The sequence below is a fragment of the Gracilinanus agilis genome, chromosome 3 (assembly GCF_016433145.1).
Source record: "Gracilinanus agilis isolate LMUSP501 chromosome 3, AgileGrace, whole genome shotgun sequence".
Lineage (NCBI taxonomy): Eukaryota > Metazoa > Chordata > Mammalia > Didelphimorphia > Didelphidae > Gracilinanus > Gracilinanus agilis.
Genome location: NC_058132.1, coordinates 333575964 through 333588737, shown reverse-complemented (window position 1 = coordinate 333588737; position 12774 = coordinate 333575964). Strand labels below are relative to the sequence as shown.

At 42.5% G+C, this 12774-nt stretch overlaps 1 protein-coding gene across 3 annotated transcripts in view; it reads right to left on the bottom strand.

The window, feature by feature from the left end:
• Positions 1-5680, bottom strand: part of KY (kyphoscoliosis peptidase) — a 104349-nt gene extending 98669 nt beyond the window's left edge. For all 3 annotated transcript variants that reach the window (XM_044666697.1, XM_044666699.1, XM_044666698.1), the window contains exons 1-2: positions 5557-5680; positions 5384-5386 (exon numbers count right to left, since the gene is read on the bottom strand). In XM_044666697.1, the coding sequence (XP_044522632.1) occupies positions 5384-5386; positions 5557-5680 (127 nt within the window). The remainder of the gene's footprint in view (positions 1-5383; positions 5387-5556) is intronic.
• Between the last annotated feature and the right edge of the window lie 7094 nt (positions 5681-12774).

Here is a 12774-nt window from a genome sequence, read left to right as displayed (position 1 = left end):
ATCTCCTATATATACTTGCTGTGTGACCCTGGGCAAGTCACTAACCTCTTAGTGTTCTCCACATCTTGGACTACAAATTGCAAAGGAGGCATCAGTCTGTATTGGTAGAGATAGTTCCCTCATCTGGGTACTTCATATACTGATGAAGTGACATCTTCAATTCTTAACCTTAGATAAGATGATGTATGAGGTGCCTTCTGTTGATGCCCGTCTGATCCAGAGTTAACTTGAAAGGGACCCTTAGATGGACTTTTATCAGTGCCTAAGACATCAGGTCTTTCTTCCATTATATCCTATTAGGAACAGCACCTCAAATACCAAGCCACACTGGCTCCCCAAAATATCCTCCAAATGCCAGGTATCTTCAGATTATGCTTGTTCTTCTTCTTCCTATTCAGTCGTCCCTCTGAAGATACAATCACCAAATATTTACTTATCTGGATGCCTGATCTGATCTCCTTTCTTTTCTAGTATTTGAAAGAGAAGAAATCATCTCTGCCCTCATCATCTCAAGAACCTTGAGAGTCAGAGATGAAATCAAAGGGTACTTCCCATTATGTCTCACGAACTTCCACTTTACTCTTTCCCACTTCCTATGATATAGAGTAGAGGACTACTTATGCAAAAGATTCCTATCTGCGGCTACACTCTCTACTCCTTCATCACCACTCACCTCTGCTCTGTCTCTCCTGACCCCTCTGGAAACCCCGTTCTATTAACAAATTTCCTTTTGTATGACTTCTGTATTTGTATAAATTGTGTATGAATTTGTATGAAATTTATATGAAAATTGTATGAAATTTCTTCTTTTCATACACTTTCCATCTGCTCCTACTCATAGAAACATGGCTTCCCTAGAAGACATTGGCTACCCTCTCCAATATCAGGTTCCCCACATCTCAAGCCTCCTGGCATGGTTGAAAGACAAAAGGAGTAATGACATTCCCTTTCTGTCCCTTCCAGACTTTTCCTGTGCTACCATCATGTGATTACCTTGTTCCTTGTTGTAATTGTTTGCAGGTCTTCCTGCCATCTTCCTTCTTTTTCAGGAGCCCAGTAACTAGCTCCTCAAGCCCTTCTCTTATTCTTAGAAATTTCATTATACACACTGAGTTCCCCTCAAAACATCCTAATATCTTGAAGTTCATTGACCTTTTTAACTCCCATAACCTAGACTTTTGCTCCCTGAGTGATGGTCATATCACACCCATAATACTAATGAATTCTATCTCCTTGATTCCAAACTCTGCAATTCTTCTCTCTGATTACAACTTTCAATATTTCCATCTCTCCTACTGCATGTCTACTAAACCTTTTCATTGCTCATTCTACAATTAATCCACTTCTCTGTTCTCTCAGGCCCTCTGACCTTCTTCCCTTCCTTTGGTGTCTTGAGCCTATTGTTAACTAGTTCAACTATATACACTCTGTTCTCTCCTTTTGAATTTCCTCCTTCCTTGTTCTATCACCACTCAAACTTTGCCAAAACCCAACCCCATGTCACCCCTGCCATCTGCCTCATCTACTGATGAACACCATTGAAGGAAGTCATGTCAACGGAGTCCACTACAAATTTTTATCTAATCTCCACCGTGCCTTACCAATATATGATAATTCCTTCTGAGGTTAGCTAACCTGTGTATATGTGCAAAATAAGTGCACTGTTATTGAGGGGGTAGAAGTACTGCTGCTAGTATAAGAATGTGGTATTTGCCTTTGTTGGGTAAATGTATAGAATGTGACTGTGTGTGTGTGTGTGTGTGTGTGTGTGTGTGTATAATGTGACCAAGAAGTCAGCCCTGCAAGAAAAGTCAAATTACAGAAGAGAGGGGAAAAGTTACATTTATGATTAAACCATTTGGAAGATGCTAGAAGGGACATCATCTGGGAATGTCATAGAGGAAAATGGCAAGAGCTCAGCATGGCCTAATAGGTTGAATAATCCTATTTGGGATCTAGTTGCCTTCATTCTCTCCATAGCATGTCTTGACCTGACCACTCATTCTGCTCTTTTTTTTTTTTTAAACCATCACTTTCTGTCTTAGACTCAATACTGTGTATTGGTCTTAAGGCAGAAGAGTGGTAAGGGCTAGGCAATGGGGGTTAAATGACTTGCCCAGGGTCACACAGCTAGGAAGTATCTGAGGCCAGATTTGAACCCAGGACCTCCTGTCTCTAGGCCTGGCTCTCAATCCACTGAGCCACTCAGCTGCCCCCTCTAATCCTTTTTAAAAACCTAAACCACTAGCATCTCTATTAAATAGGAGTCAGACCCCCAATTTTCTGACATCTGGATAGACATCTCTAATGGAGTCCAGTAGGAGAGAAGGAGAGACTTCCTTATTTTGGTTCCCTGGAGGCAGAATACAGAACAAAAAGAAAGGATTTTCCAACAGTGGTGCCTCTTTCTCTACAAGAGATTATCATGGCATGGTTGGTTGTTGTCCTTCATACGTGAAGAGCACCAGAATGACATCACTATGTTGGAATCAGTGTACAGTGTATCTGAGTGTGGTTGATCAGAAAAATACAAGTTCAGAAGGTTCTATCACAGGTCAGGTACAAATAGGCCATATGAACACTTGGGATGGAGACGTCTCTAGATTTTCACATCTTGCCTTTCTTTTGAATGTTTCTTTTTTCTTCAAAAGAAACAAAAGAAATAAAGGGAAAGGATTTTTTTCTTCTTTTCTGAGCTTTCTATATTAGTTTAGGCCCCTTAATTGCTTCTCCTAACGTGTCAGGTATATTTGGTGTTTTCTCTCCGTGGAGGATTGGGCTGTCTGCACAGAACTACCAGCTCAATCATTTTGACTGAGCTGACCCACCTTTTAATTAAATGATGAGCCTGACCAATTCCCCTCCCATTCCCATATACACACTGGATTGAGTAGTTGTTTGAAATGCCAATTGCTACTTATTTCTGATATGGTGAAGGGAAGCATTCCAATGAAAAATAATTCCTGTTTTTCTTTTAAATCACAAGATGATTTTAGAATCCTCCAGTAAAACATCTGAAGAAAGAATTTTTTTTAAAAAGTTGAAGCAGACAGAATATTTTTGGGCTTCAGTCTCTGCTAGGATTCCTCCAAGGTCATATTCAGGTATATGAATTGTAATGTTAGGAGAAACACAAGTGGATTTATGAACTGTCTATTTGGTTTCTCTTCAGGCAGTTGCAAAGTTAAACCAATGTTACTTCTATTGTGATGGTAATAATTTTGGGAGTTTTCTTCATTCTTTCACCTAATCTCATTAGGGCCAGATCTCCCAAGAAAGAAATATAGAGCAGCAGAGATATAAAGTATCAGGGAATAAATGAGGTGACGTGGGTAGGAATTCACCAAAGACCACCAAAACCCTGGTCTGGTCTCTTGGGTTCTGGACTGCTACTTGGAGAACTCTGCATTAGGCAATTATCTCAGTAAAAGAATTGAGAGACAGAATGGACAAAGTATAATATCTTCTCATCTCAGTAAAAGAATTGAGAGACAGAATGGACAAAGTATAATATCTTCATTAGGATCCTATTACCTTTGCTAATTGCCCAATTATTTTAACCCAAGGCTTCCAAGTTCTCTCTCTAGAGCTGTCCCTCCCACCTAGAGAATCTCAGAGAATTGCCTTTGGCCCCTATGTCCCTTCTGAGTCCAGGACACCTGTTGGTATTCCCAGAACTCCTGAATCTATTTATTTTCTTTGCCCGTGTTCAGAGTCTAGGCTAGGTCCCAGGAGTCTTTCAGAGCCTCTACAGCTGTAATTGACAGGGACAAAGACATCTTCAGCACCACCACTTCAGGTGGGCAGGTAGGAGGTGGAAATTAAATGGGTTCTAGAGCTCTGGGGACAGAATCAGAGCCAGAGGCAGAAAAGAATGGCAGAAAATAAAAGCAGCTTTAGTGTAGGAGGCTGAAAGGAAGTTACACAATTCATTTCACAGAACTTCCATTAAGTCTTGTTCTCAAAGAATGAAAGCTTGGTCAGGTTGGTACCCACTTATCACTAATGCAGTGGATAAGTAGTGTCTCTTGTTGAAAAAACAGTCTATTTATCAATAACTAATGACCCTCAAATGTTTAAGATCATCCATCATCATTGTCATCATCAGTTCAATTCAAGTAAATAACAAGCATTAATTCTTAAGCCCTTATAGGTGCCATACATACACTGTGCTAAGGACTGGAGATATGAAGGTTCATTATCATCATTATCAATAAATATATAGCTATACATTGGTATATGTGTATACACATATATACATTAATATAGTATTCCAGGCATTCTGCCCAATCCAAAGAAGCAATACCTAAAATTTTTAAAAATAGCTTTGCAAATCCTAAATCTTTGTTTGCTCCCATTTCCACTCTACCAAGGAGGCTTTCAAGATGGAAAGCAAATTAGGACATCATATTTAGGAATCAGGAGTCCTGTATTCTAATCCTAGCTTGGCCACTGACTAGTTATGACCACTTTCCTTCTCTGGGTCTCAGTTTCCTCACCTGTATAATGAAGATGTTTAACTAGATATTCCCTAGAGTTCCCTCACATGTCAGTATTCTATGATTTTTATTACTGTATTGATATAATAACATGGTAGTACCTTCCTTCAGGAGATCAAAGCAGTCTCTCATCTATCATTACCTCACTCCTAGAAATATCCCCTCTGATGGAAATAGGGAATTAGGGAAACCGAGGCACTACGAAGGTCATCCCCTCAGGCCACAAAGTCAATCTTTGGCAAGCTTGTATTATTGGAACCTAAATTTCTGCCCAGAGTGGAAAGTTGGGCCCAGAGCTGCATAAAACTGCTTTCTGGGTTCTCATGAACTTTGCCCAACAGGGGAACCAGGCAAATCTGAATCCAGGCTGCCTTTAATCATCAGCATCTTTCAACCTGCTTCTCCGATCAGCAGGACTGAGAGAGGGGATTTGGAGGAGATTTGGGTGCTGTTTTGTTGACAGAGGTTATGTACAGAGATGAGGAGAGGGGAATGTGCCCCTTTAGATTAAGCCCTCGGGAGGCTGCAGCAGCTCAGGGTCCCCATTTCCCTTCCCCAGCTAGCTTCCTTGAGACTGGACAAAGTTCAAACAGCCCTCGCAAGAGAGCCAGAGGAACGTTCTTCCCCATTGATTTCCCGTCCAGGAGTGGCGTCTGGTTGAAGCACCAGTCCTATATTGGGCTCTACATTTGCAGTCCCAGGGGCCCCTGGGTTTGCAGGAATCTAGCGAGACAGAGGTAGGAAACGAAGTAACGATTTTAGGAGGCCGCCTAATCCAGGGGCCGGGAGCGGCTGCGACCATGTAGCGGTAGTAAGGGTTTCGACCCCACTGCCGGCCCGGAGCAAGGAGCAGAACCTTAGGACTTCTGCCCGAGCCCCGTTACCCCCTCGCTGCTGTGCCCTCCGTCCCGTGCAATCGCTCCGAGTTCTGCAGGCTCGGACACCCACCCTGGGACTGGGCACCTTGGAGAGACCGACCCTAAGGGCTGCTTCCCCGCCCCTTTCTGGACTCGGAGACTAGCAATGCCTGTCCGTCTGTCTGTCTGTTTGTTTTTACCTCGGCATTGCAGCGAAGCAGCAGGATCCGTCTGTCTGTCTCTCTGCACAGTCCGTCTCTTCTCGGAGTGAACTATAAGGAGCATATCTATGGTTATTTCACAGTTTTCCTTTTTCAACTCCATGGCACCTGTTAGCTGTGCGCATTGGCCCGCACTGCCCGCCCCACACGCAGCTGCAGCAGCGGCGGACGCCGGCTGTCGTCCCCGATGCGGCGTCTTGCGGCGAATGACACTGTTTATTTTCCTCCCTTTGAGCTGAGAGCTCCCCCTCACTCAAAACGAACTCACAAACAGCATTTCGCTGACTCTGCCAAACACGCCATTAGTGCCCAGGAGAGATCTACCCTAATGAAGAGGTTATAAGTCACCTTTGAAAGGAAATCCCGGCGCGGATCCATTACCCACGGTGGAGGAAGGAGAGCACTTGGAAAGAAGAGTTCTGGTTTCACACGGGCCTCTCCCTCACCGGCCCCCCCTCTTCCCTCCCCCCCCTCGCCCGCCCTCTTTCCTTCTTCCCCCATGTTCTCTTTGCCTTCCTGCCCTTTTCGTTTTGACCACTTGCCTTCTGTATTAATACTTTTCTCAGAACTAGTTTAGTCTTGGCTCGGTTCTCTTTGGAAGCTTCCTTATAGCACAGAAAAGGCAGATTTTCCTTCCTCCTGCTCCCAGGGCCAGTCCCATGTGAAAAGCTTATAATTTAAGCAAAAAAAAAAGTTTTTTTAATTAAGAAAAGAAAAAGCAGAAACCGAATTTCAATAGTCTGAATAGCTGCAAGAAATGAGACAATAGTTATTTCCCTCTTGCACTCTCAGTATTATTCCAGCAGGTCTCACATGCATATTTATTTACACATTTCTACATACATGTTTACATACATGCATCCACTGACCACTTGCATGTATCTGCATTTGAATACACATGTATGTGGCTACATATATTAATAAATATATACATAAGAGAGGGGCTATATATGCACATTTATGAAGGCTCCTGGAGAAGAGGGGTAAACAAAGTGGTTCCATAGATAGGCAGAAGGAGAGAGATTGAGAGACTGAGAGATATCTCAGTCTTGGGGAATTGATCTTCACACTAGTCAGAATTGGTAACGGGATCTCCTGGGTGTTTAACTGACAGCCCACAGTAATGCCTGAGTGAAAGGCTTGAAAATCCTTGCTCAGTTAAAAGCCTGATCTCCCCTTCACCCCTCTTACCCATCCCCCCTCTCCATCTTCTCTCCTAACTCTCACCCTCTCCTGCCTTTCAAATAGGCCAGCCAAGAGCCAGAGAGGGAGCAGTATGATTTAGCAATTAAGAGGGACCCTGTTTAGCTGGCCACTGAGATTTGGAGAAGGCTTGAGCTGAGAAATCCTTTCTAATTTTATCTCCAGTTCCTAGCCTGTTGCAGAGCTGGTAGCAGCAAGACATTTGGCTGGTGGTCTCTGGGGGAATGTTAACACCTGTGGGTGACAGGCCCTGGCAGTGCCATCCTCTGATTCTACATGCTTAGAAAACCCATTCGTCATGCATAGGATGTATGCCATCTCAGCCTGGGGTCCGTGTCTTTGTCTGGGATCACAGGGCCAATAAGACTAGCCCCTCAAGAGGCATTTGCTTTCTCTCTCTCTCAGGCTTGTCAGCTCGCCCTCATTTTGAAACTGAAGATTCCTCCCTTGACTCTCACAACTCCCAGAAAAAATCTTGTGAATTGTTAAGCTCCCAGACTGACCTTCGACAACATGGGGTCCAGAGTAAGCTGCGGGAGGCTTTATTTGGAAAGCATAGGGAAAGTTGGGAGCATGAAAAGGACTGCCATATTCCCTCTAATATGGATAGAAGTTGGAGCTGTGTTGCCAAGGTAAAGGGAACTTCTGAGGGAGGAAACTCCTTCTAGAAATATAGGTGGACAACTTCTCTGAAACCTGGTCTTAGAGAATTGCCTTGAGCACTGAAGTTAAATGACCTGCCCAAGGTCACACATCAGTATGTGACAGAATAGGACTGCAACTAGGTCTTTCAGACTTGGAGGCTACTTTTCCATTCACTAGACCATGCTGCATCTTCTCCGCTTCCAACAATGATAATAATAATACTAAAGGAAGAATGAGAAGTTATAATAAAGATTAGTTTGTATCTCCATATTTTTATTGAATTTCCAAAAGTAATCATTTTATCTGTTCATGTGATGACATTCATAAAATATAAAATGATCACACAGGATAGGGATCTTTCTCAGGACCACTATCTGAACTCCATCAAACTCAGAAAAGAATGAAATAATAATAATCTGACATTTACCCATCTATCCCTCCTCTGCCCCCTCCCCCTACTTCTCCCCCACATCCTCAGTACAGACCAATGGAGGTTCCTTGCTGGTTCTATAAGACTGAATTAGAACTGTGGGATCCTACCTGCTCCCCAGACCTCAGTTCTTCTTAGGCTTCACCTTCTATACTGCAACCCAGGTCCTGGGGCACTACTCTTTGGAATACTTGAGGTATTGTCTATATGTTGGGCTAGGGGTTGCAAGAACAGCTGGGTCGCACAGCAGATAGAGTGCCAGGTCTAAAGTCAGGAAGACCTGAGTATAAATCTGATCTCAGACACTTACTAGCTGTGTAATCCTGCACAAGCCACTACACCCTGTTTGCCTCAGTTTCCTCATGTGTAAAATGAACTGGAGAAGGATACGACAAACCACTCCAATGTCTTTGGTAAGAAAACCTAAGAGGACATCTAGGTAGCTCAGTGGATTGAGAGTCAGGGCCAGAGATGGGAGGTCCTGGGTTCAAATCTGACCTCAGATATTTCCTAGCTATGTGACCCTGGACAAGTCACTTAACCCCATTGCCTAGCCCTACCACTCTTCTGCCTTGGAACCAATACACAGTATTGATTCCAAGATGGAAAGTAAGGGGTTTTTTATGAAACAAAAAAGAAAAAAAAGAAAACCCTAAAATGGGGTCACCAAGAGTCAGAGATGACTGAAAAGAAGAATATCTTGTCCTTTGGCAGCTATGTTTTTGTGAGGGAATTAATTCAAACTAAATTGTGAAAAGGAAAAATGAAATATGTTATCCCTCCAAGCTATATTTGCTCATTCAGTAGCCAGTTCTTGAATTCTTACTTTGTACAAGGAGCTGTGCTAGGCAGCATAGAAGATACAAAAATATAATAAGTACCCCAGCTGGCTTCATGAATCTTACAGCTTAATAGACAAATACGTACATGGTTATCAGACCTCCAGAATCAAATATAAACTCCTCAGTCTGGCATTAACTCTTCACAACATGGCTCTGCCCTATCTTTCTAGCTTTATTACCTGTTACTACCCTGCACTTTCTCTTCCAGCTAGACCAGCTTTCTTGCTGTTCCTCTCATGTAGCCCTCTGTTTCCCAGAGCCAGCCTTTTCTCCTGACTGTTCCCCATGCCTAAGATGGTCTACCCCTCATCTCTAACTCTCGGAATATCTTGCCCCCTTTGAGAATCAGCTCAAGCATTTTGAAATAGTCTAGTGAAAAGGTGCAATAAGGGCCAGCCCGTACTACTCAGGTTGGTTGAGGCTAATGGATCACCTGAGCTCGGGAGTTCTGAGCTTCAGTGGAGTAAGTCAATGGACACACTGAGTCTGGCATTAATATGGTTAAGTCCAGGGTGGGGATGGGGGGGCCAGGGCAGGCAGGGCCACCATGTAGCCTGAGGAAGAGCTAGATCAGCAAAGGTGGAGGTCAAAACCCCCATATTGGTCAGAGTAGGACTGTGCCTGTTAATAGATACTGAATTTCCAGCCTGGGTGAGATAAGGAGAAGAAATCTAAAAGCAAAGGCAAAAAAATACAATAAGGTATGTTCAAAATGCTATGTAAGTTTAGATGTGAGGAATCATAGCTGGAAAAGATCCTGGAAAGTTTCTAGAAGGAGGTGGTATTTGAGCCCAACCCTGAAGGAGAGAATAGACAATTTTAACAGCTTAGTTAAATGTCAATACAAAGAAATGATTAATGCAGGACTTTCAGGAATGAGGTTGGATGGGTAAGAGGAACTCGAGGCTTAGAGTTAGGAGATCTATCGTCTATTCTCGGCTTGGACACTGCCAGCATTCTGTGTGCCCTTGAACCGATCCCTTTTCCCTAGGAGTCAGTACCCTAATTTGTTAGGTGACTTTCAAGGTCTCTTCCTGCTCTAGTAGTCTAGTATTCTTTTATTCTATAAATTCAGAACCAAATTTACTACTGGATAAATAGAAGTGAATGCTCTGAGTCCTTTGTTTTTACAGAATCATATATTCAGACCTAGAAAAGATTTTGTTGCTGTTGTTCCATCGTGTTTGACTTTGATGTTTGATGCATTTGTGACCCAATCCGGAGTGATTTGCCATTTCCTTTTCCAGTTCATTTTACAAATGAGGAGGCTGAGGCCAACAGGTGACTTGCCCAGTCACATAGCTAGTAAGTGTCTGAGACTAGATTTGAACTCAGAAAGATGGATCTTCCTGATTCTAAACCTGGTACTCTATTCCCTAAAAGAAAGGACCTTAGAGGCCATCGAATCTAACTGCTTCATTTCATAATGACTTATCCAATGGGTGGCAGAAACATCATTTGAACGTTTATCTTCTGGCTCCAAATCCATTGTGTTTTCCATTGTATAATGCTACAATATGGAAGGCTTTAATTTCAAGGAAATCTTATATGATCATAGATTTAGAGATGGAAGAGACTCCACAAACCATCTAGCTTGATCCATCTGATTTTATAGATGGAAAAACCGAGGTCCAGAGAAGTAAAATGGATTACCAAAAATTTCACAGGTAACAGAGTTGGGATTTAAACTTGGATATTCTGACCCCAAATCCATTGTTCTTTTCATTGTGCCAAGTAGTTGTATAGCAATTTCTTATTAGCCAGAGTGATAAGGTGATGCAGTAGATAGAGTGCTAGGCCAGGAGTCAGGAATCATCATCTTCCAGAGTTCAAATCTGGCCCCAGATACTTACTAGCTGGGTGACTCTGGGTAAGTCATTTTTTGTTTGCCTTTGTTTCCTCACCTGAAATAATGAGCTGGAGAAAGGAAATGAATGGCAAAGCACTCTAGTATCTCTGCCAAGAAAGCCCTGAATAGGGTCATGAGGAATTGGACACAACTGAAAAACAACTAAACAACAACAGAAACTCTTATTAGCCTGGAGGCAGTTCTGACATGGCGATGTGAACAGTCAGTGTTATGTTCTGTGCTTTAGAGAAATATACAGCATGAATACAACCCCCCAAGTGTGCGTTCAGTTCTGCTCTGACCCAATTCCAAATGAGCATAAACTGGCTAGATAAAACAGACTTAGAAGGTCAAGGTCTCCTCCACAGTCAACAGGGAGTTGAGGACTCTAGATTAGAAACAGCACAATCACAGCTCACTCTATTTTTTGTTATTCCTTTTTCCTCCTCATACAGATTTCTAACTGTGAAAAGCACAGTACAGCCATTCCTATGCAATCTTTTACAATGAGAGCTAAATTCCCAAAGGCTGGCCCTGGAGGAATGAGAGGATGACATAGAGTGGATAGAGAAGAAAGAAAAAAGTGACAAAATGAAGACTCATAGGAGATGGCAACCTACAGAGAGAAAGAGGGAGGGAGGGAGAGAGAAAAGACTGAGAAAAAGTGATGAAAGAGAGTCTCTTGACATGACCTGTTTCTCCTGATTACCTCACTGAAAAATAATCATTTAAGGCAAATGTCTACAATGGGAAAAGCAAAATTCTTAGCTAATATCAGAAAGAACCTGGCAGGTTCTCCATCCTCCTTATGTCCTGATTTTGACCGGTACCAGGCCTTTCTCTCTAGAGCCTCTCCAAATGAGACAGTTAATCAAAACATCATATCTCTGCCCCAAATCTTGTGCATCGATCTCCAAATCACGATCTAGTTCAGAAGTAGTGATTATGGTCAGGAAGTCTGGGAGTAGAAAGCTTCCCCCCTACCATAATACACATGGCCATTCTCCCTTTTTATCCAAAGATAGCTCTACTCAGACCCTCAGACCTTACAATATCATTGGGAGGGGGAAAACAGTGATAAGAGAACTAGATGAAAATATTTAGAAGTTGGAAAGAGGGAGGATAGAGAGAAAGGGTAATATAGAAGAAAGTACAAGGGTTTGTAGTCCTTGCTCTTTCCATCTCTGCACTGTCATGGAATTGAGATCTAATTGGGAAGACTTTGGGATGCTAATTTATCTGTTTCCTTTGTTCTTACTCATAAAACTGGGACATTCTGAAATTAACTCAAGAGGAGGTGTACAGTTGTTCACCAGTCCATCAGATCCATACAAGGAACATCACTGAAACAATAAACCATTTGATCATGATAGAAATGAATAGTAAAACATCAGAAAAATCTCAGCCATGTTCTCTAATGCATAGCTTCATTCCACTTTCTTCCTAGAGTAGTTGCCAACTAAGCTTTGCCCACAACTCACAGATCTGCTAGGGAAAGAGTAGGCAGTCTCAGCAGCTTGATAGTTCTCCTGGAAATCATAGCTTGCCTTGACCCCAATGGAGGGTCAAGTTTCTTTATAGCCAATCATCTGTTTTCAGGTTGATATCATTTCTAGTATAGTTTCTTCTTGGATGGCTTTACCCTTAGACACTATTTGCAGTTCTCAGTCAGGGTTGCAATTTTCTAACTTTTGCACAGCCAGAACATGTCATCCCCTTGCTTTATGTTGAATCCAATAACAAAAACAAAACAAAACATCTGTTATTGACACTATTCCGTCTCAAAAGCCACCCCCCTCCCACTTCAGTGGTCACAAACCCAGTTTCATTTTCTCCATTTTGTTGCTTTCTCCCTTCAGTCCCCTCAAAGCAAACAATGTGTTCCGTGGGCAAACATGCTTCATAGGAATTGAATTTCCTATCTTTCTAATGAATGTTTGTACTCTGGGCACAGTCATTCTGGGAACTGTGATCCTCCATACTTTGGTGCTGCCTCATCCAAGCATCCTGGGAAAAAGAAGCCTTCCTTTCCTTCCCCTTTCCTATGCCTGTCATAGTTGCAATGTGGATTCAGAGAAGGAAGGAACCTCAAAGCCCCTCTAGGATGTCTCCCTCATTTTAGATATGAAGAAACTGAGGCTTAACAATATTAAGTGACTTGTTAAAAGTCTTCTCCGATTTCAAGCCTCTTGCTTTTCTCCACTGCACCGGAAAGCTCAGTGTAGCAG